Source organism: Astatotilapia calliptera, chromosome 14 (assembly GCF_964374335.1).
Source record: "Astatotilapia calliptera chromosome 14, fAstCal68.1, whole genome shotgun sequence".
NCBI classification, from domain to species: domain Eukaryota; kingdom Metazoa; phylum Chordata; class Actinopteri; order Cichliformes; family Cichlidae; genus Astatotilapia; species Astatotilapia calliptera.
Genome location: NC_137435.1, coordinates 20,018,452 through 20,042,276, shown reverse-complemented (window position 1 = coordinate 20,042,276; position 23,825 = coordinate 20,018,452). Strand labels below are relative to the sequence as shown.

The 23,825-nt window shown below is 38.5% G+C and overlaps 1 protein-coding gene across 1 annotated transcript; it reads right to left on the bottom strand.

Annotated features, from left to right (window-relative positions):
* Nucleotides 1–393: 393 nt before the first annotated feature.
* On the bottom strand, nt 394–22,756 carry gosr1 (golgi SNAP receptor complex member 1). The gene is made up of 9 exons (XM_026192055.2): nt 22,600–22,756; nt 19,675–19,786; nt 18,863–18,950; nt 18,630–18,737; nt 17,521–17,612; nt 14,850–14,924; nt 3,192–3,221; nt 1,233–1,315; nt 394–992 (listed from the first exon to the last, which is right to left on the bottom strand). Exons 1-9 carry the CDS (start codon nt 22,631–22,633, stop codon nt 868–870), a joined length of 747 nt encoding a protein of 248 aa, XP_026047840.1. The 5' UTR covers nt 22,634–22,756; the 3' UTR covers nt 394–867.
* Between the last annotated feature and the right edge of the window lie 1,069 nt (nt 22,757–23,825).

The following is a 23,825-nucleotide window of genomic DNA, read 5'->3' as shown; positions in this document are numbered from 1 at the left end:
TTTTTTGCCTTATGAACTGTATGTTAACGCAGGCTTATAAATGTTTCAAAAAACTGCTGCACATATTTCCCATTTTCAAACAAAAACGAAGAAATGTGGGGTGGCTTAACACTTTTGCTCAGAACCTCTGAATGTAAAAATGTAAGATACAACCGATGGCTCTGCCTTTGAACCTCAATATCACTTTCTTGAATCTCTCTCCCACCTGTCATTAACTTTATAAATCCACTTTCCACGGGTAAAACACATAAAATGTAACAGATTATTATTATTATTATTATTATTATTATTGGAGCCTTGTGGTGGCATTACATTTATGCAGAAATGTTGATGAAGTTTCAAATAATAGAGTTTCAAAAATGTTCTAAATGAGCATCTTCTAGTGTCACACACTTTGTTGTACATACTGATATGAATAATTTATTAATTCACATTGTAAAGCCCACAATTAACTATCCATCCCACTCCACCAATTAAAAACAACCATTCAGCTTAAAATCCTTCACCTGTGAAAAAAAAAAAAAAAAATCCATCACACAATCTCAGTCTCTTTACACTTTCAGTGGCACAGAATTGCTCTCAAGGTGATTTATCAATATATATTTTTTATCTAGTCTTATTTGTAGTTTTGGTCTTCGTTCTCTTGTTGGCAGAAAACACCCAACCACCAACCCGCCATCTGTCCCCGCTGCTAAATACAGGTTCAGTAGAAAATGTTGGCCAAAATTTGCTCCTGTCCCAAAACTGGACCAACTTAATGTCCTTCTGCTCGGGAACCTCCAGGGTCCTCCAATCACTCAGCTCAGCCCCCAGAGAGTTTCCATGCTACAAAGAGCAGATGAATCCTGCCTCTTTAAAGACTGAGTTTCAGTGGAAGGCATAGAGCAGGAGGAGAATGGTGCAAACGCCAATCACCGCGCCAAGGATCAGAGAGTCCCTTCTCTTTCGCAGGTTGATTCGCTGAATGAGGTTGTTGATAGCTGGGAAACGGTCTGAAAGAGTGTAAATTAAGGAAAAATACACAAATATGGGATATAGTAACCTCAGTAACACTATTACTGGCTACATTTCTATAAATCCTAATAAGAAAGACCATTTTCTATCAAATATGTGAGCGCTAATTTTTGAATGTCCTATACTGATTTCAGTCTAGAAATCCTTTAAAGATAACTTTAAAGGAGGTCATTTGGTTCCCCGCATACAACACTGCACATGTGCAACATAAAGGATACTGGCCAGAGTATTGACCTTGCTCTGTATGGATTTCAGCATGCCCCTTTGGAAGGTTACGTTCTCCTTGGTCGCCATAGCAATGCTGAAGAAAAAGAAAGATGTAGCAAAACAGATGAGTAGAGAAAAGTGACAATCCTTCATGTCTTTGCTCTTTATTAGTAATGGAAAAGTACCTCTGACTGTAGGCGAGTTAGAAAATGTAATTTTTATCTTTTCTTTTTTTACTTTGGTTGTCTCCACCAAACATCGTGGTGCTGTAAATCCCCTGTGTCATTCAGTACTGTTTCTAAACCTTTTTTTTGTAAACCAAAACTACAGAAAAGGATTTAAAGGGTAAAACCTAAAATTGTGATCATTCCTGCTCATTCAAACACTATTCCTCCCTCCTACATGCAGTATCTTTATGAGATGGTTAGGCACCTATAAGGGCAGTACAGATGTGCTGTGGTATTGTGCTTCTTGTTCTAAAACTTGGGCCTCAGGAATCTTCAGAGCAGCAAAGTGCAGCTGAGCAGTTGGCAGGAAAAGTTTCAGGCTCTATGTTACACAAAATAATCAATACAAGCTTCAGAGCCCACCTTCAAGCACTTTGTTCAACTTTTAGTTGTAAGAACTAATCCCTAATAATCATTTATTTCTCTTACAGTAACCTCTCCACAGCTGTACCAAAAAAGATCCACAAACAGGTTCTATAAACAATAACTAATGGCTAGATGCCAGCAGCAGTGGCTGCGAGTGGTACTGGTTTGCTTATGCAAGGAGAGAAGTTACTTTAAAAAGACATGACATGCTGAGAAGCATCATTTAATCGGTTTAAAGATGATGTGACATCAGCCAATTCTAAAAGCTTTTAGACCCGTTTAACGCGCCTTATATACGACACAATGAATAATATACTATTTGAACATATGTCATATTATAGAAAGGAAAATTTTTGATTCGAGCAAAAAATGTTCAATTATTCTAAATTTTCACTACATGTAGGATTATGCTAGTATTCAGACTGGTGACAAACAGAACTAGTCATAGGGGACCAATTCCTCCCATCTCAGAGTAAAAGATCCCCAGAGGATGCCGGTGAAAACAAAGTAAATGAAATCACCAGTTGTTTACTCTTTTGGCTGGTAAACATGATGAGCTGTGTGTGTGTGTGTGTGTGTGTGTGTGTGTGTGTGTGTGTGTGTGTGTGTGTGTGTGTGTGTGTGTGTGTGTGTGTGTTTCGACTGAGCACTGAGAGACTATGACCACTGTGTTCGTCTGAACGTGTTGTGCGTGTGATGTGTGAGTACGGGTGGGTGGGGTCTTAGCATCTCCTGTGGTTTGGAGGTTGCTGAGGGGACAATCTGCAGTCTTGGCCTGGAGCTGTGTTTTGGGGATCATGTTCTCCTCAGTCAGGAAGAATCACTTTGCTGATACCAGCAACCTCGACTAGTCAGTGTTAACCGGCTCATGAGAATCAGAGCTGGAGGACAGAAGTGCACTCTGATCAGTCAGTTTTTGTTTTTTGGTGACCTAAACGAGGAATGTTAAACTGTCCAGCAAACTGTTGAATAAAACCCCAGATCACAAATTATGATAGTGCCTCTTAATGCAATATGTGCAGCAAACAGTGCCTCTTCTCCTTGGACTGAGGTCATTAAGATTAAACTAACTACATCTACAAAACTTTTTAAAAGGATAGCCTGTAAACTACAGTTCATTATATTTAAGAAGATAACGTGTTATCTGTCACACCTGAGAGAACTGTAATTTTTAAACCCATTTTTTAACTATAGCCAGAAACCAGAACAATACTCATCTTAAGAGACTTTAAATTATATTGAAAAGAGCCAGCCACATTATAAAGGGGAAATCAATGCAAAGCAACAATGCTCTGTGAGCACATACTTAGCAACAACAAACAAGAAGAAATCTTTGTAAGAACCAGACACAGATGAATAAGGGAAAGAAGGGCTTACCTTATTGTGTCATCCATCAGTCGATCTGAGCTATAGACAGTGAGAAGGAGAGAAAAACGCAAGGGAAGGGCACTGGTTAGATATTGATACAAGCACTGCAGAATAAACAAGGAATCTGCATGCTTGATTTGGCAGAATTTGTATACTTCCTGACACAAAACCAAAGGCCATGCTACAGTATGGTTTGGTCTGGTCAAGCTGTTGGAAGACTGATATACTTTTTCACAAAAAAAAAAAAAAAGAAAGAGTTGTGGTAGATTCTGTTAAATTAAAAAACAGAACAAAACTTGCACAGTTTTGAGTGTCTTTTAAGATCTCCTCCTGTACAATCTGTGAGTCTCTGAGCTTCTGTACTGATTTATCATTAAAATGGGAGCAAACGCCAGCAAATTGTACACTCATGCGCCAACTGCAACGGATCCGTTGATGTTTGCAAGGGCGACAACACCATTATATTTGGCCCATATAGCAGTGACTGAGTTGCACCAAAAAGGCATTAGTCTTTTTTTTTTCTCTTTTTTATTTGTTTTGTTCATTTTCCCCTCATGGATAAACCAACTCAGATGCCCGGAGGTTAACGTTCTGCATCACTGCATAAAAGAGGGGAAAGTGGAAGGCACTGCTACACTCCTAATCCCACACAAACCTCTTATGCTGTAACACTTGTTTTGTGTCTCAGGTTGCTCATAAGCAAAAAAGCTTTCAGCGGTTTATCTTCTAATTGGAATCAATTTGGATAATGTTCCAGAGAACTAAAGTCAACCAAACAAACAAAACTGCAGGGATTGTATTTCATAGTTCAACAGTCATTCATCTTCCATTCAGCAGCTCCACATCCTCCACCTGCATGCTCAATGTGCGGTTTCCGTTAAGCTCTTAACAATGTTGAGATGAAGTAAGAGAAGGCGCTAAAAGATTTATACCTCACTTGCAAGATGCGAGATCTTCCTGATTGCATCACAGTTTTTGTGATTCTGTCATTCTCTCTGTTGATGGGCAAACATGAGAGGAAACCACCAAGAGCTGGAAAATGTGGCAAAAACTGTAGTTCCTCTAGGTTACTAGCAATTAGGGCAACTAAAGACTATTTTGGTAGCTGACTAATCTGCCAATTTTTCTTTGACTAGTGGATAGTCAGTTATCTTATAACTTTTATTTATGCTCCCTGTGGGCAAACCTCCCGTTCTAGGTTCCAGTACCTCACTTGCTCAAGTCTGCCCACCTGTGAATATCACTCTGTTGTCTTGTACCACAGCAAATCAAAATAATGACCTACGAAACATATCAGTTTACTCAGAATAAAAAGGAAAATGCACAGTTTGTGTTTGTGTGTGTGTGCACGCATGCATCTGCATCATAAACTTTTAGAGCGCTTTTATTTGAATAATATTATGGTTTGCTGCGAGGTCAAGTCAGTCTCAGATATCTGTGCTTCAGTTTTGATAAACTATTACTGGGTACCAATTAGCAGTCCATTTCTTCATCTGTGACTTGATAGAACTATTTTCTGCTCCAGCTGACTTTTATTTTGCTTTGCAGTGAGTGTTTACAGTGGTAAAGAAAGCCAAGCCCAGACATAACAAGGGACCTTTTTTCACTAGAGCTCCCTACTATCTGTGGTATTGAAAGGTAATATGTCTTATTTAACTTTTTGTCTTCTAGGCAGCGAGTGGGCAGGACCAATTGGACTATAATGCATATTCACAATGTGGGCTGTGCATCCTTCTGTTCTTGGATCACAGCTGCCCACACTGGCACCAACCTGCTTTTTTTGGCAGTAGTTTGTAAGATCGTAACTGCATTTGTCTGACTGAATGAAATCAGTTACAGGAGGTGAAATGATAACTGGCATCTAACTTCATTATGAGTTAGATGCCAGTTACCATTTCACTTAATAAATGTATTATGGGAGCTGGTGGGTGGACTGAAGAAGACTGCAATTAGGCAATTATGCAGTAGGAATAAGACTTTATAGCATTAGAAAAAGACCAGAAATTATATTCTAGGATCTGAGATTTTAAAACATATAAAAACTTGAAATAAGTATTTGGTTAATAAAATATTAAATTAATTGGTGCGAATAAACACTGTATGTCTGAAAGAGGCCAAAAAAGAAGAACTTAAGAATGCAATATGGACAGAGACTGCTTAAAAGATGGAAGGAGGTGCGACAAAAAAAACGAAGCCTTTAACTGTCCTTCACCTGACAGTGTTCTGCTGATAAATAATGAGCTGAAGAGGAAAAAGAGAAAGCTCGGGATCCGCCTTGATTTATGGAGTTTTTATGTGCAGAGATGAGATGTGGCAAAAGATTTATGCTTTATATCCTCCATAATCATTTTGCAGCTATAGTGGTGAGCTTGATTGTGCCATTTATGTATATTAGAATTTCTGTGGTTTCAGCTTTGAGTGGGGTTCTTTCTGTTTCCCTTGGTCAGTTGTTTTCCTGCCGTCATTAAGTCACTCATTAGCTTCCAGCTAATTGCCCTTTCCATTTTGATGAATCAACCCATACTGTCCATATGATCTGCTGCGATTCACAAACAAATGATCACACAGACAGAATGCTTATTGACAATTATGTACACTTTGGTTTCATCTGAACAGTATGTTAAAAAAAAAAATACTACATGCATTGCAAAATCATGGCTACAAGGATTAAAACAGTACTGCCCACAAGTCCTTTAAAGTTGTCTCAAGCCAATAGTCCTTTAGGCTTTCTGAATGTCTTTCATAGTTTGTTTGGCTGCTTTTTCACTCATCTTCAGTCAAATCCTTGTACCTCACCCTTTTCAGAGGAAGGTTTTTTTTTTGTCTTTTAAGCCACTCAACTGAAAAAAGCACCTAACTAACCTAATATGAATCAGTATTGTGTATACACATAACAGTCGACTTAGCAAAGCACTTTGTTTCTAGCAGCTTGTTGCAAATACACATCATTTGTTCAGCTCAGTCTATGAAAAATGCCAAAGATAACAAAGTTTGATACACACAACATTGTATTTTGCATCAACACGATGATTCCCAAAGAGCTCTTAGCCAAAAACCTGGCCTATGTCAGCATGGTGTGCCTCCCCAGAGCCTGTACCACAACATAATTGATGCAGCGTGGGATCGTCCTGACAGAGAAAAGAAGAAAAGGCAGCCAATATCCAAAGAAGGGCTTTGAATGACCTCCAAAGTTTACATCAAAGTTTAGTTGAAGGGCCAACAGATAACATAAACTGCATGCTCAGTCATCCTGGTAAGGAAATCCCAGAAAGTTCATTCTGTTCATCTGGATGTAGCGTTTCTGGTAGGAGAATCATTTGTCAATGAAGCTATGGTACACGTTTTGCTACTGAGAAGTCCCACTAAAACATTACCAACATTAAGTACTGAGAGGAAAATCAGAACATGCCAGTAAGCAGCTAAACACTTTCAACTCACTGAAATGAGTCTTCTCTCCCAAACCGTAAACAATCTTGATGTTTAAATTGCTTTCACAAGGAAATGGATATGAAATAGATCATAATGGACTGTTTTGTGTGAGCTAGTCAGTGAATATGGTTGATATGGATGATAGATTTAAAATAAGCTGTGGTATTATCCTCATATCATTACAAAAGTGTGAAAAAACATAAATTAACTGACACAAATTGGTCCACAAACACTTTTGTTGGGTAAATCTATAATTAAATCTCTAAACGTCCTGAACTAGTTCTGTGGTAAGTTGTAATGTGATAGAAAAAATACGAGAAAGCACTTCACCGTGTATCCATGGTGCAAACTTAAAAATCGGCAACAGGCTAGACAGACTAAATGCAGGCATCTTGAAGACAACAGAGTGACAGAGAGACTTTGAACACCTGTTTAAAATGCTAGGTGGAAAACCTGAAGAGTTCACCATGATCAAGACCTTGCAAAAAAATTATAAAAGAGATATTGGCATGATATACTTGCCACTACAGTTTTAGAAGTACCAGCCCTGGCTATTTGAGTATTTTCATTATTAAAATGGGCAATTAACTGTCCTTGTTAAAAGAAAACAGATTAACTGGACAACTGTGAAGATAACTAACCCACACAGCCTAAGCACTGTAGTTGTAAAATACCTAACTCTCACCAAATTACTATTGTGTACTTTGCTAAATTACCTAAGTAACTTAGCAAAGTACACAATTATTCAGCAACCATGCTGGCCTTAATGATTAGCAAACAGAAACATTCACAAATTGCAGGTTCTTTGCAGCTGTTGGATGTGGCTCATGGATCGTGCGATTTGATGCCCTTGTTCGTTATGCTGCACTAACTTTTTAATTTTTTATTTGTTATAAAAATGCGCAATTTGAATATGTCTTGTTTGATATGTAGATGATATTTAGATGCTTTTTCACTTGAAGCAAAGCATCACATGCAATTCTCATGAGCCTGGCAAACAGAGCTTACACATTTAGAAACAGGCAGACTATAGAGCCTAAATGGACACAAAATGATGAGTTGTGACAGTATTTACTGAAATAAAGACTCAGAGCATATCTTAAAGCTTAATAACTCAACTTTGTGAGTGAAAAGAAAAGCATCCAGAGAATCATCATTGGATTTCCTTGTGAGTTTGAACTAGAAGTCCTTATGTGACCACTACCATTAAAGCTGTTGCAGCATGAACTTTTAATGGACTTACCCCTCCCTCCCTCCCTATCTCTTGTTTATTTATGAAGGCTAACCTCTATGGCAAAGAGAAATGGAAAAACAGATCTACAAGGATGGAGAAAGAACCAATGATGAGGCGAAATAACAGATCAGCAGCATTTATAGTAGCTTTAATTACTAAATGGCATCAAGTTACACTTGCCAAAGACTATTATAAACTAAAGCTAAAGCAATGAGTATCAGTGACAAAACTGAAAACAGCTTTCAGCTCTAATATGTAGAAACATCTGACTGCTGTAGAACCACATACTGAAAACTGATGAAAGCTATCTTAAAGTTACAGTGTATAAAACCTCACCACTAGATGTCAGTAGATTATAGACTGGATTCAACTTCATTCAAGTTTTTTTTCTTACACCTTCCAATTTAAGTACATAATCCTAGCTATAGTTGCAGCTTTAGTCAACCAAGAGAGATCGAAAACATTAAATTTAGACTGTACCCAGTAATAGTTGTGGCCAATCGGTGTGTTTCTACTACTGTTTGTGTGTTAAAAAAAACAAACAAACAAGCAAATAAACAAACAAACAAAAAAATAGTCTTTCACTATTTGGTTTGCCATCCTGTCTTTAAGTCTGACGTCATTATCCATTTCCGGGTCCAAACTCCGCTTCAGGTCCCACAGTCAAACGGACAACGTGGCATCACTGAGAGTTAAAAATGGTCTAAATTCTTTCATCTTTAATAAAATGATGAGTGTGGCTGCTCTACCAGGTGTAACAATTAAATTTAACATCCAGGCATCCACGAAAACAGAATTTATGAAGTTTAACGGAGTTTGAAGTTAGCAGGGAGTTGGCTCGCTAGTTTCCATCTAAAGATAATATAGCATGTTCTGACTGAGGGATTTCAGAAAAAATTAATACATACCGCTCTGCTATCACTTCTGACATAAACAAAGACAAAAAACTAAACAGCAGTGACGTTTGTAGGGTTACTTAAGTTGAGCAAGCTGGTATATAATGATGTGGTAAGTGGTGGCTAGCTACACAGTTATGGTTAGCATAATATACTGTAAACACGGTAAAGCTGGAGGATGAACGCTAACTTTTTTCCACTTGATTCAAGTTAATGTGAGGGTTTCCAATGGTTAGGGACAAATGCAATTGCATGGCAGGATGCTGTAAACGGGCCAAACTTCAGTCAGGAGAACAACTGAGATAATCCATCCACAATACAAGGTTAGTGATTAATATTAGAGGTGGGAATCACCATACATCCCACGATACGATATTATCACAATACTTAACGCACGATACGATATTATTGCAATTTTTTTAAAATATTTTGCGATATTCAGATTCTGTACATAAAGGTAAGCTTTATCAATATTCATTTTATCTAATATCAAAGTCTCACACTCAGTCTTTCTCTCATTTCAGTCAGTTTTATTGTTGACAAACTGAACGGTTTGTATTACAGTCTAGTCCAACTTAACTGAATGCAACCATCTGGTACAATTATAGCTATTCTGAACTATGCAATTTATGAAAACTATGCAGCCCATTCAGCAACTGAAGAATTTGAAAGTAAATTAAAACAAAATATAATTTTACATTAAATAAAAAAGTTTTAAACTTAATTAAAATAAAACATGTCTTAAATTTAGTTTATCGCTGCCAAAAAAAAAAAAAAAAGTTAAACACATTTGGACAGTGAAGGAATGTCAGGATTCTTGCTCAGAAAAAGGAGCTGATCAACATGCTCTGAAGTCAGAGCATGTTCCAGTCCACAAAAACTTTTTTTGTAACAAAATATTGATTTCTGCTGTCCCTGTATCGATACATTATTAGCAAACAAAATATCACGATACTACACAGTATCGATTTTTTCCCCCACCCCTAATTAATATGTTGTTGTATTTGCTGGTCTGTAGTTATACTGTAAGGTTTTAAAAACCAATCTTTAAAATGTGCTGCCGAGAGAGGCCAACAGTGATCACTTAATAAACGCAGAGTAGTTTGGACCTGGAAGCAGGGTTTATACGTCATCACTTAACAACTGGATTTGGTTAAGAAAATCTAACCAGTCCACTGTTTATATGCCAGATGACAAGCTTATGTAACCATTTACAGGAGGCTGTAAATCTTTGTGAAAAGAATCCGATACAAGTCATGGAGTCAGAGAAGCTCACTTCTTCCTGAGGACAGCAATACTGAGGTGAGATGTTGAGGATACAATGAACTTTTCTGTCGGTTAGCACCGCTGTTAGCTATTGTTATCCACTGTTACCGAGCATTAATGAAACTTTTTTTTTTTTTAACTGGACTCAAATTATATTCTCACATGAGAACAAATACGAGAGTTAATTCGCAGAGTGTCAAACTGTCAGTGAGAAAATGTGATTTTTAAGACACTGAAGCCTAACGTTAGCTGGCATAATAGCTTACAACCAGCTACTGTTGTTAAAGCCGGCTCATTCGTAGCTGCTGAAAATGAGTAATTGCAACAATATCTAGAACACATAAACATGTTTATACACATTTTCATGTGTTAGAGGCTTGACTTCAGCTCAGGTGATGAATCTTGAGGTGAGGAGGAAGAGGATGATTTTTTTTTGTAGATGCTTGCCACATTGTCTCCTTTCTTTATATTTTCACTCCTATGGTAAAGCGGACCCCTTCTCAGATGATAAAACATAGGTATGAATCTTCATATCTGAAGGTGCAGTCATGAAATAAATAAAAGTTGCTCACTGATATTTGTTTCAGTGGGTTCTCTTAAGAATCAATAGAGATTTGCAAGCATTTCACTCACTGCAGTAGCTTGTAGATTAACTGCAAGAGAGCTGTTTTATAGGCTGCAAATTGATTAGTCTTAGCTGACCAGTTTGGCAGCCTCAAGCCATCATTTGCCAATTTATAAATGGTTCAAACACAGTCATTACACAAGGCCTCCTACTTACATTTTCCACGCTAAATTATTGGGGCAGCATGATGAAGCAAAAAAAGTTCAATAAATTAAAACAGATCATGCAGCTTTACATAAAAGAAACCTCATTATTCATGCTACTTTTCCATAAAAGTCACCTTTGACAAGAGATCATCACAGACTGCGCCAGGAAAGTAAGATTTTCACTCAAATCTCTCATATTTATCGGGTATCTGTGGATAACAGTGATACTCACCAACACATTACATCCCTTTTCTCTCTTTTCCCTTTCCTGTTTTATGGCTTTAATAGGATCAATCAAGTGTAACTCAATCCTCATCTCCAGTATCCACTTTCCCTCCCATCTATGCCAATGGTAAGGGGAAGCCCTATAGATAGTATGGGCTGTGGTTTAATAACAAAATTTAATTAACAATATCCTGATCAAATGCAAATGACAAGCAAAACAGCCTGACTGCTGAGAAAGCATCTCAAATGGTAATGTTTAGCTGTGTGTGTGTGTTTTTAAATAATCTTCATTTTAAAATAATTTATATTACATATTCAGTTAAGATGTTTGGAGCCAAAATATTCTTCGACCCACTCAAGCACTTGAAGCATTAACTTGTCTCCCTCATGTGCTAAAATGAGCACACCTAAATATTCATTTATCAGCCACGAAATAGAAGCCATCTCCAGCTATTATGTCACAGGAGTACTGTCTGGTACTGGGATGCTGTTAAAGCATCCATTGTGTTATATGGGTTGTATGATACATCCACTGAGCAGTTTCTGTGGTGTGGTAAGATACACTGTTCTCTGTGGGACGCCAACCCCATCAGGGGGTTGCTCGGTGTCCAATAACATGGGCAGTAATGCGTTAGAGTAGCATCCATATGAATGCTAGGACCAAATGTTTCCCACCTGAACAATTCATGGTAATGAAATGTCATGTTATACAGTTCAGCAGTCAGCAGTACCTATGTGATTCTTGAAAACCACTGAACTTACACAGGCTGAATTGTACTCCAATTAACCATCAAATATTGAGTGTTTTGTGAACGCTAGAATACCTCTGCTCATTTTTTATTCTGTTTAACTCAGCAATACCTTTGATTATATCCTTGAGCTCTAACAAATGTGTTGAATCCATTTCCTTCCTCTCAATTATTTACATCCATTTCTTTTGGCCTGCAGTCCTCTTCTTCTTCATCTTTATTTGCACATTGCTATATATCTTGGCATGGTGCTGCCACCTATAGGTCAGTATAGAAGAGTCACAGCATTTGTAGCACCGCATTCCATTTCCTTCTGGACAACACAAAAGAAATGGGGGACGACAAAGAGAAAAATAGACACAGCACACCAACCACTCATGGCAGATGGTCGTCTTCTCTGAGCCTGGTTCTGCTGGAGGTTTCTTCCTGTTAAAAGGGAGTTTGTCCTTCTCACTGTCGCCAAACCGCTTGATCATAGGGGTCATATGATTGTTGGGGTTTTCTTTGTTGTATTATTGTAGGGTATAGCTTACAACATAAAGCGCCTTGAGGTGACTGTTGTTGTAATTTGGCACTGTATTAAATAAAACTGACTACAGACCTACAGAATACAGAGATGAAGGAGCCATGGACACTTTCACTGCAGTATTAAATTTACTGATACTGTTTATCAGTACCATTAAATAGGTGCTATAAAGACATACCGTCAAAAAACAAACAAACAAACAAATAAACAAAAAACACAGAGACATATGGTACACCCTAGGCCACTTCCACTCCCAGCAGAGCTTCAACAACATTCCATTGGTAGACTAGGGACATTGAGTCATTGCTGAACCTGCTACACAGAGCTGTGGCTGCAAGGTAGTTGGTGTCTGGCATGGGTGTAACCCCTGAACCAAATGGTCGACACTGAAGGTGAAGAGCGTAATCGAACTAAAGAGGGAGTCCTAACCTAGCTTGGTTAGCCTGTGGGACTTTGGAGGCAGCCGATAGTTACCAACAGGCCAAGCAGAACACATCTCGGGCAGTGCCTGAAGCAAAAACTGGGCTGTGGGAGGAGTTTGGAGAGGCCATGGAAAAATACTTTTTGACTGCCTCGAATGGTTTCTGGAAAACAATCAGTTGACTCAGGAGGGGAAAGTGGTGGTCTACCTGCACTGTGTATAGTGTGGGTGTAGCACTGCTGACTTTAACTAAGAATTTTGTTGGACGGTAAAAGATCTTTGACAATCCAAAGGTCTGATTGGCAAACTGGGGTGGTTGTTCCCATCTTTAAAAAGGGGGACCAGAGGTTGTGCTCCAACTATAGGGTGATCACACTCCTCAGCCTCCCAAAAGCTATGTCAGGGTGCTGGAAAGTAGAGTATCTGAGGTTCGACTAACAGCTGGTTAGTCGAACCTCGGGATACAGGAGGAACAATGTGGTTTTTGTCCCAAATAACTGCCCTGGTCACGGAACACTGGACCAGCTCTTTATACTCTTGAGAATGATTGAGGGTTCATGGGAGGTAGCCCAAGCAATCTACATGTGTTTTGCGGACTTGCAGAAGCCATACCCTCTGAGTATTCTGTGTGAAATGCTTCGGGAGTATGCGTGGTCGGACCCGTTGCCAAGACCCATTCGATCCCACAGAAACTGTTGCTTTGTCCGCATAGCCAGCAATAAGTCAGACTCGTTCCCAGTGGGTTTTGGACTTTGCTAGTGCTGCCCTTTGTCACAGATTCTGTTCATTTTTTCTGGAGCAGTTTGCAGCCGAGTATGAAGCGACGGAATGAGAATCAGCACCTCCAAGTTTTACGCCATGGTCGTCAGCTAGAAAAAGATGGAGTGCCCACTCCGGGTCAGGGATGCGTTATTGTCCCACGGAAGAGTTTAAATATTTCAAGGTCTTGTTTAGGAGTGATGGGCAAGGGGAGTGGGAGATTGACTCAAAGCGAAAAAGCAAAGGTCTCGATTTACTGGTCGTCCAACGTCCCTACGCTCAACTATTGTAAAGAGCCTTGGGTAGTGACCAAAAGAATAAGGTTCTGGATCATATTCATATCCAGGACACGTTGGACAGATAATAGCTCTCGGCTGCCCTGGGAATCTCTTGGTGTTTCCTCAAACAAGCTGGAGGAGGTGGCTAGATTAACATTTAAGATACCTGTTAAATACAATTTAATGTTGTTGAAACAGGAGCGTTACTGACCTTCGTGCTAGTTGCTTCGTGTTAGTTACTAATTTAAATGCAAATTTATATTTAACTGAACATATAGTAAAAAAGTGTAACTGCTTTATTTCAAAGACATAAAAAAATCCATAAAATGCTATGCGATTAAAGTTATTTAACTAGACCACACTGTATTTTAAAGGGTCATTACATAAACATCAATTTCAGTATATAAATATTAGCCATGCATTGTGGGAGCAGGTAAAGCCTGTTAGAAAATGAATGGAGAGGTCTTTGAGAGGGAATAATTGCAGCATTATTCCTTTGAGAACTTGATATGGGAAACAAATGCAAATACTAATCAGTCACACTGCTATGTATTGGCCATGTAAATAGCTCTGTGGTAAATTTGTGTTTCGTTTCTTTGTGAGGGTATGTTTGTGTGTGTGTGTGTGTGTGTGTGTGTGTGTGTGTGTGTGTGTGTGTGTGTGTGTGTGTGTGTGTGTGCCCTGCTGCTATCCAATTTTACTTTCCATGCAGTGTGCATCTAACACCTCTGGCACAAACACAGGGAAACGCATAAAAAAAGAACCACATGCTGTTCTGCAGGGGTTGAGAGTCAGCCAAAAGATTGTGGGATACTAAGGTTGCTAGAGATCAGGATTTGATCTTCTCTGTCATGCATGCTCATATAAGACCTTAAGTTATGAATTAACAGAAGAACTTCACATCTGCTATGAAGTAAACGCATGAAGAGAACAAATGAATGTGTCAGAAAAAGACATTTTTATTTGTTTTTCCCAAATCGTGGGCCTGCGCCATCAAGGTTATTCCAGCTTGCTTTCCTAAAAAAAATATCGGACTATTTCACATTTAGGATGGCAACCTTATTCTACTTTTAACTGCTATGGTTAAATAATACAAATGCTTTGGGAACTTACTTTCTCAGATGCTCATGCTCCTTTAGGAACAGCTCTGTTCTTCTGTTGTTGACCCCAGAACCGCTCTTGTATGTCCTAAAAAGGCAGGCAGATACACTCGTGAATAATACTTTTTTTTTTTTTTTTTAAATGAATGGTAATTTTCAACATTTAGGCAATGTCAGATTTACTTGTGTGTCAAAATCAAGTTTTCAAAGTGTAGATAAGAAATAAATCTAAAATGACAGCCCAAGTTAACAGGCGACAGCCTTGATCCCAATTCTTGTCTCTGTAACTTTGCATACATCAGAATCAGAAGTCAATCAAAAAGGAGCAATCTGTAAGGCTGCCAATGTAATTTTCACAAGCAGATTGCCACAGGGTACCAAAGGCTGGCTAACTTTCAAAGTGAGGTGACAATCTGCGTTTTATCCTGCAGATCTCACTCTTCTTTGCAAGGACCACTAAAACACACAGCATATACAAGGAATATAAAAATGTAAAGGCCTTGTTCCTTAAACTGCACATTAGCAATGTGATAACAGCGTTAAAGGTGTTAATCGCTTTACTGGTATGGTAGCGCTTTACTAATTCACACAAACTGCTAATATTTGTAGCATATATGGCTATTGCATACAGTGATTATGTAATGATTAATTAATCAGAAAAGCCAGACAGAGAAGGTAAGCATTTTAAACTTTTTTTTAACGACTTGATTGTCTTTCATGGCTCTTTTTGTGTTTCTAACCCATTCTTTTTTTAACACTGCATCAAATATCTAATTTCCTTTTTGTATTTTCACACCAAGGATGCCACCCTTTGCAATAATAATAATTCTTCAGACTAAATATTGCGTTTCCATAAAACTATAAGCCATGATTGGCCAACTGCCCAAGTAGGTCTGAGTCTGAGAAACTGCAGGGACATTTAAAAATTATGATTCCTTAAATGTGTCATTTTTGTCAGATCTTTTGAATTAAAGCTGCTGCAGTGAACAAAGCAAAATTCAAAGAACTGTTTTCCTAGAGAAAAAAAAAAGGAGAAAAAGAGATTTTTTTTATGGTTAATGAAGAAACAGAAAAAGAACCGTGCTCTCCTCTACTGAGCAGTCAGAAGTGATGAATGGGCGTTGCACCACTCACAAAGTAAACACAGCAAACCCATTCTTTTCTGTTTGATGAATCTCTAGCTATCAGCAGCCCTGAACTGCTGACTCCCATGCCTTCTTCGTTTCTGGTCATTTAACACTGCCCCACCCTCTCGTCGAGCAGGGGAGGAGGAAGGCTATGAGCACATATAGTACACCCCAGAGTGACTGCCTTGAGCCCAATCTGACCACCCTAGCAACTGGGCTGATGCTTCTGTGGGACCAGAATTCTTTGTACTGACAGATCGATTCATCACTCCGGCGAGGCTTTTTAAAAGGGCACCAATGTAAATCATAGAAAACTGTCATTTTTGTTGCTGACATTTAAAAATCAAAGCAGGAGAAGAAGGGTTGTTACATCTCAGCTCAGCTCTGCAGCATGCTATTACTATGAATGTGGTGTGTGTGTGCTTCAGTAGTCTGTAAGCACAATGCAAGTTATTGATATGGTGTTTGATATATGCCTCACTTGATTTGAGTGCTTGTATCAATTAGATAGTTTGGACTCCTTCTTGTTACCACATGGAAAACATATTCTGAAACGTGTGCTGGTCCATTTACTTCACAGCCAAGAGCTCTACTGCCCTCTGCCTGACAAAAGAGAAAATGCTTAGCTGCACCAGATATTCCATCACTGTATTAATGTCATGATATTTTACACATTTCTGTACTGTCATTTCATCGGTATTTTACCTTCTTCTTGTGCTGGACTCAAGACACACTCGAGGGTCCAATGACTTGATACAACATCTCGTGACACAAATTGGTATTACACAAAAGTCTGCTTAGTATCCTGTACCCTATCCTTAGTTTCATAATTTAAATGAAAAACTGCACCCAATGCTGTTTAATCTGTTGTTTTTTCACACTCAGGTCATTCTGGAAAAATGTAAACTATTTTAATTTATAGTAAGCTCCTTAAGAGCTTTATAAATTACTTAATGAATACTACATTTGTATATTTATACATAGTTAAGTGAGTGTATTCCTATTGAACATGTATGCCTGCCTGCAAGACGCCTCTGCATGAGAACTCTTCTCTTTGTACTCTAGATGGACAGGGAAGGATCAATAAGAATCCTGCAGTGCTCACTGTTTGCCATCATCAGTGCCTTCACAGATCAATAAGCCACTGCAAAAAGAAGACTCATGGTCTAGGGAGACCTTCGTTTCAATAAATTCCCTCAAACTGTGCAAATCTGAAGAGAGGATGCACTTCCTCAATGCAAGGCCAAAGTGAGCACGAATCTTCTATTTGTTCAAGAACATGCCAAATGGAAGTGAAGTTTCAATTACCGTATTCCTCTCAGGAATAAGGTCTACGACATAAGAGCAGTGCTTGACCGTTTTTATTGCTCAGCACCCTTTCAGATCAAAACACAAGAAAGCATGCGTGTGTAGGATCTTATCATTTACTAAATTTATAATAAACAACAACAACAACAACGACATTAATTAAAATAATAATTAATTAATTAATTAAAACATTCCCACACTGCTATAAAAGCTAAATGAAATTAGAAGGTGCTGTGGCTGAGTACTCACTCAATGTCTTTCCTGACAGACCCTAGAAGGTCTTCCCTTTCCCGGATGGCCAAAAAGTTGCCTTTGGTTTTGTGGAATTCATGTGTGTAGTCCTTCGAGGAAAATAAAGGTTTTTTTGTTTTGTTTTTAAAAAAAGGAATACAGGAAAGACAGACAAACAAACAAGTGGTAAACAGGACAAAACTGAACCACTAAGGCTAGGTTCACACTGCAGGTCTTATTACTCAATTCCAATTTTTTGATCAAATCCGATTTTTTTGTCTACTTCTTCATACTACAAATAAAATGTGACAGCAAACGCGCTTTAGTGTGAACCCTCAAAGCGGCCTGCATGCACAAAAGAAGACGTCACACACAACGCGCTCTGTTTAGACCCAGACCAAACAGTATTGTTTGACTGATGGCCGTTAATATAAAGACTTGTTTCAGACTTCACGTTTCTCAATTTTGCTTTAAGTTATAAAGTTATTTTGTTATTTACATATGGCCTAATAATTATCCTTATTGCTGTTTTAGAGGAGCGGTGCTTCAAAGGATAGTTGCAGATTTCTGTCAGAATCTGCAGATTATACAGTACAAATAAAATGTTCACGTTTCTCCAACGTTGTCTTCCCAACAGTTTCACTAACATCTGCAATGGACGGCCAGGAAGCGTTCGCGATGTCTTATCGGGCGCTTCTCCGGCACTGATAATTGGTGTCTGTCTTGTGTCAGTGACGTAGAAGACGGATTTAATGCGACCTGACCATTCAAGCAGCAGTCCCTTTCTAAAACATCAGATATGTATCGGATTCAGCACCACATACGAAAGTGACCCAGATCGGATTTGAAAATATCGGATTTGTGCCGTTCACACTGTCACACCATGATTGGATATGGGTCGCACAGGGTCAAAAAAGTCAGATTTGATGTGCTTTCGCCTGCAGCGTGAACGTAGCCTAAGACTCAGTATGTGCTTTAGAAAGTAGTTCTTGGGCTCTTCATTGAGTTCAGTAACTATAACTGAGAAGAAGTCGCTATGAAAGAAAATGATTTCAATTAAATAAAAATGTTAAAAAAAACTATAGAAAACAGATGAGCGACAGGAAAAAAGGAACAAGACAGGAAACCTGTAGGATGTCCCTGTGCCTCTGGAGCGTGTGCATGAGAGCAGCGTTGAGAGCAGCTGCGCCCGGAGAGTTGGTGTACTCCGCCATCTTGTCATTCACTGCAGTCAGCTGAGAGAGAGAAGGAAACAGAGTGGACGGATGGATAGACACGAAGGACGAGGCATATTTCCATTTCTGTTCTTATTATATTCTTTTTGCCGTCCTTTTCCACTGACCTGAGACAATTTACTTACTTTGGCTAGCAACTGTTCAATCTCCACTGACATGGTGTCAAACATCCTGTCCTGGGTAGAGTTGTTTAGCAGAGGTGTGGTGTCTGACCTGAAAGGAAAAATAAGATGGAAGAATATTAAGAATTTTTATTTAAAGCAGCTTATTTGTAATTGGTTTTTAACTCACATTAAAAAAAATCTTGTACTGTTTTCTTGTGTTTAATGGATAAGAAATGTGCTTTATTTCATAGCAGAAATTACACATTCATCAAATAAAGAATTTAAAGCTGTTAGTAAAAAATAAATAACTGTAATCAAACAGAAGTAAGTAATCAAGTTTTTTTTTCTTGATTGGTAATGTTTCAAAAGCCTACTTGGTCTCAAAATCCTTAAGGTCTGCAATAAAGAAACATGTAGTTTTTGTGTTAGAATATTCCATTCAAGCTACTTTAGGGGTGGCTGTAGATTAGCTGATTAACAAATATGCATTTTAACAATTACAATTCAGGCTAGATATGAAAACTCTGAATGATGAATATAATTAAAAATAATAACATTTTGACTAGTAACCCATTTTCAACTCCAATAAAATAAAATAAAAAACATTAAGTTTAAGCTTTGGAACCAATCTTTGCTTTCATTATATCTTTATATCTTTTTACTATATCGTTGTTTTTAAGAATAATATTAAATATGTGATTAAATATGACAACAATAAAATACAATAAATACATCTTTACATTTGGTAAAGATTTATTGCTAAAAGAATATTAATTGTTTCAGCTTTTTAGTAGTTATTAACTCTGCGGTTGAGTGAGAAGCCTAAATCTTACGTGTCTCCTCGACGTCCATCTCTGGAGCTGCTGTAGCTGGTGCATAATTTACTGAAAGAGACCAACTTCAGGTCAAGTTCGTTCTCCAACTGTCTGGCCTGCTTTCGCAGATCTGTAACAGAAGCAATCAACCCAATAAAATACTTAAAAATAACTAAAACACCATCAATTAAGTATTGCCCCAGAGTAGATGATTGATTGATAGATAGAGAGAGATAGATAGATGGTCCATTCAACTTTTTTGTAATGCTATTTTCTTAATTAGCAACTCAACATGAAGACAACTTGACTCTACTGCTCAGCTGTGATGTCTATTTTGTCTGTTGCTGACTGTGCAGAGAGTGTATAGTAGAGTATGAGAGCTATGTAGAACAAAATTTCACCATGACAAGATTTTCAAAACTGAAAATCTTTTTGTGCATCTTCTATTAAAAATATTTTATATCAGATATCCAAAAAATGTAACACTGAAACCTATACAGAGGAATAATTTATGTTAAACACTAGGGCTGGGCCCTATCATACCGTTCACGGTAATACCGGTATAATGTTGGGCAATGATAAGAAAATGAAATATCGCGATAGAATATGGGTAAAGCGTGCATGCGCAGTGCCTTTGTTTTCATACGCACCTGGCAGAAAAAGCATGGCGGCGACAGAGAATGAGAAGGGCGAAAGCAGATCGTTGAATGAAACAGATGAACCAGAATTGGTTTGTAAAAATGGTTCAGTGGTGTGGAACTGGTTTAGCTTTCGTCCGTCAGATACACACCAAAGCACTATTTTTGGTAGAGCATGCTAGCGGGCTGTCGTTATTACCGTGTTTTTTGGAAAATAAGTCGCTCTTAAAATCAATCCTTTGATTTTCTGAAAAATTGAAGTGCGCCGTATGTATGAATTCTGGTTGTGCTTACCGTCAGTTATATCGTTATTGCAAATTTCAAAATATATATCGTGATAAATATTTTTGGCCATATTGCCCTGCACTATTAAACACTTTCTAGCCAATTTGTTTAATACACACATCCAAATACTCATTAAAGCAAATATCATAATAAGAAGAATCAGAATCGTGTTTATTGGCCAAGTATATGTGCAAACACGGTTCCGGTAGATGGTGACACTCTCAGACAATCAATTAGATAAGATAAGATAAGATAAGATAAGATAAGATAAGATAAGATAAGATAAGATAAGATAAGATAAGATAAGACTTCATTGATCCCACAACGGGGAAATTTTTGCTTCAATTCAATGCATTTAGGCATAGTCAAGTCAAGACATAGTCAAGACAACCTGTTGAAGTTCAAATTGTCAAGGAAGGTTATTTGTGTGACTTGAATGTGGCATGGTTGTTGATGGCAGATAGGGTGGTCTGAGTATTTCACAAACTCAGACTCAGGATTTTTCCACATGACCATTTCTAGGGGTTACAAAAAAATGGTCCAAAAACATAAAATATCAACATAAAATATCAAGTGAGCAACAATTCCCTGGCAGACAATGCCTTGTTGAAGACAGAGGAGAATGGGCAGACTGCTTCAAGTTGACAGGAAGGCAACAAGAACTACTTAAATAGAAAACAAAAACAATTGTAAGAACCAAAGTATGGAGAAGAACATCACTGAATGCACTATACATCAAACCTTAAAGCAGATAACCTACCTACAGCACACTGGGTGTCATTTCTGACAGCTAAGGACAAAACAGGGTAGTAAGATTACAGTTCACAGGTTCACCAAAGATGGACAGTAGAGGATTGGAAAAACGTTGCCTGGTACATGTGTCTTAATTTCTGCTGCAACATTAAAATAGCAGAATCCTAAAAAAAACAGGAAAACATGGCTCCATTTGGCCTTGAATCAATAGCTCAAGCTCATAGTGGTGTTATAATGGTCTGCTGGCTATTACCAGGTCCCTTATCTCCAAATGAGCATCAATTACTAAGTGTTTTATCCTATTGTAAAGTGTCCTTGGGTGACTTGAAAGGCGCTCATAAATAAAATTTATTATTATTATTAATTAAATGCAGCAGCCTACCAGAGTCTTGTTGCTGATCATATCCATCCCTTTATAACCACAGTTTTGATGGCTGTTTCCAGCAGGATAATACACCATTCCACAAACCTCAAATCACCTTAAACTGGTTTCCTGAACATGATAATGACTTTACTGTGCTCAAATGGCTACCACTGGCTTCAGATCTCAATAGAGCATTTTTGGGATGTAGTGGTACAGGAGATTCACAAATTGGCGCCAACTGTGTGATGTTTTCATGCGAATATAGACCAAAGTCTCTGACCAAAGTCGGGTCCAACATGGTACTACGAAGGTGAAATGTCCCATGAGCAATTTAGTTGTTTTAGTTGTGACTTGTTCAGGGAGTACCCCGCCTCTAATCCAGTGACAACTGATACAGTTGTATCAGTTGTCACCGGATTGGGGGGGGGGGGCAATTTTAAAAAAATATGCCATTTTGTTTTCTGCATTAAACATCAACAAAAAAAAACTCCTGTGCTACCGAAAGCTAAAGCAACAAGACCGTTATAGCAACAAAGCTCATTGTTTTAACACTACATTAACCAAGGGGGGGGAAATATGAAAACGCTATCTGCTCACTGCCGACAATTAACGAAGCAGCTGACACACTCGATGTGCCAGGCTGATAAGCTGTTTAGATCAACGACACGGCTTAAACCGCCGAAGGAACAGAGTTAAATGAACTTACACGGCGTCTAGTTCGCTAGCTTGTTGGGAGCTAACTTGGTATTGTAGTGGCATGTATGTTTTTAAACCATGTTTCTTACAGCCAGAGGTGGAGTGACAGGGGCAAATTGATTGCTGATATTATGAAAACGGTAAAAAAAAAAAAAAAAGTGCTGTTATAATACTACTTGCTGTAAACAGGCTCGAGTGTTGCCTTACCTTCCCAGTACGTGCTGGTTCCTATTCCTGCCATCTTTGTTGTTCTGCGACGTCACCAAAATCCGGGTACTGTCACGTGTCAGCAGAAAACGTACAGAACGTACCGCACGACCGCGTCAGCCAATCAGCTACAACACAGCGTCACCTAGAGACCAGTAGCAGCCTGGCTGTGTCCCAATTCAGGGTCTGCACGCTTGAAGTACGCATTTCAAGTGCGGTTACGTCACCGCCACGCGACGACGGCTGTCCCAATTCGAAGTGTACTTCAAATGCATACTCCAAATGCGCCGTCGATTTCCCCAAATATCAAGCGTGGTCCGGTGCACGCTTCGTGGTCCCATATATCCAACAATTCATAGCGCGGCGGTGGGTGTGGATAATTTTGCCGCAAAATACGGCAGAAGGGAGCGGCTGAAGAGGGTTTTTTTCCAAACTTTATTGAACTTATAAAGCGAACAGTCAGTCATTCCAGTTCAGTTTGTACAGTAGATATACAAGGCAAATAAGAGTAACAATATACAGTACAATGAAATAAGAAGGATAAATAAATAAAGGATAAAAAAAGACAAAAAAAGGGGGGGGGGGGGATGTGACAGACTTCATAACAACTTTGTACTTGAAAGTTGTGATAGCTCATACCTTAAACATTTCTGAATGAACTCCAATCAATGATAAACCTTTTTTATTGGAAGTTAATTTAAGAGAGTTTAAGTAATATTCAATTTCAATCAAAAACAAATTAATTGATGGGGTTGAGTTTTGAAATTTACAACCAGCAAGCCCTGATCACATGATCTCAGGGACCTGCTGGCGATGTATGGATATTAAAGATCTCTGATACATGTCGGTGCCTGTTCATCCAGAGCCCTTAATGTTAAAGTCATATTCTTAAAGTGGACTCTGAATTTAATGGGGAGCCAGTGCAGCTGGATCAACAGGTGTGTGACATGAGAGTACTTGGAAGACAAGGTCAGAAGCCTTGCAGCAGCATTCTGAACACCCTGCAGACGTTCCCAGGAGGCATTACATAAACAAGTGAACAAAGAATTACAATAGTCCGAACGAGATGAAGGAAATGCGTGTATGACGATTTCGAGTTCTGAGCATGACACAATGGATTCAGCTTTGCAATGTTTCTTAAAATATAATAACAGGAGCAAACCAGAGATTTAACATGAGCGTCCAAAGTCAGAGCTGAGTCAAAGTTTACTCCAAGATCCCTAGTA

Bases quoted from the DNA above. Each gene is read 5' to 3' on its own strand.
- gosr1 (XM_026192055.2), bottom strand. From the start codon at position 22,633: ATGGCAGGAATAGGAACCAGCACGTACTGGGAAG. The intron at 18,951-19,674 runs GTAAGATTTAGG...TTTTCCTTTCAG, and splicing joins GATGGACGTCGAGGAGACAC to GTCAGACACCACACCTCTGC. The intron at 18,738-18,862 runs GTAAGTAAATTG...TCTCTCTCTCAG, and splicing joins TTGAACAGTTGCTAGCCAAA to CTGACTGCAGTGAATGACAA.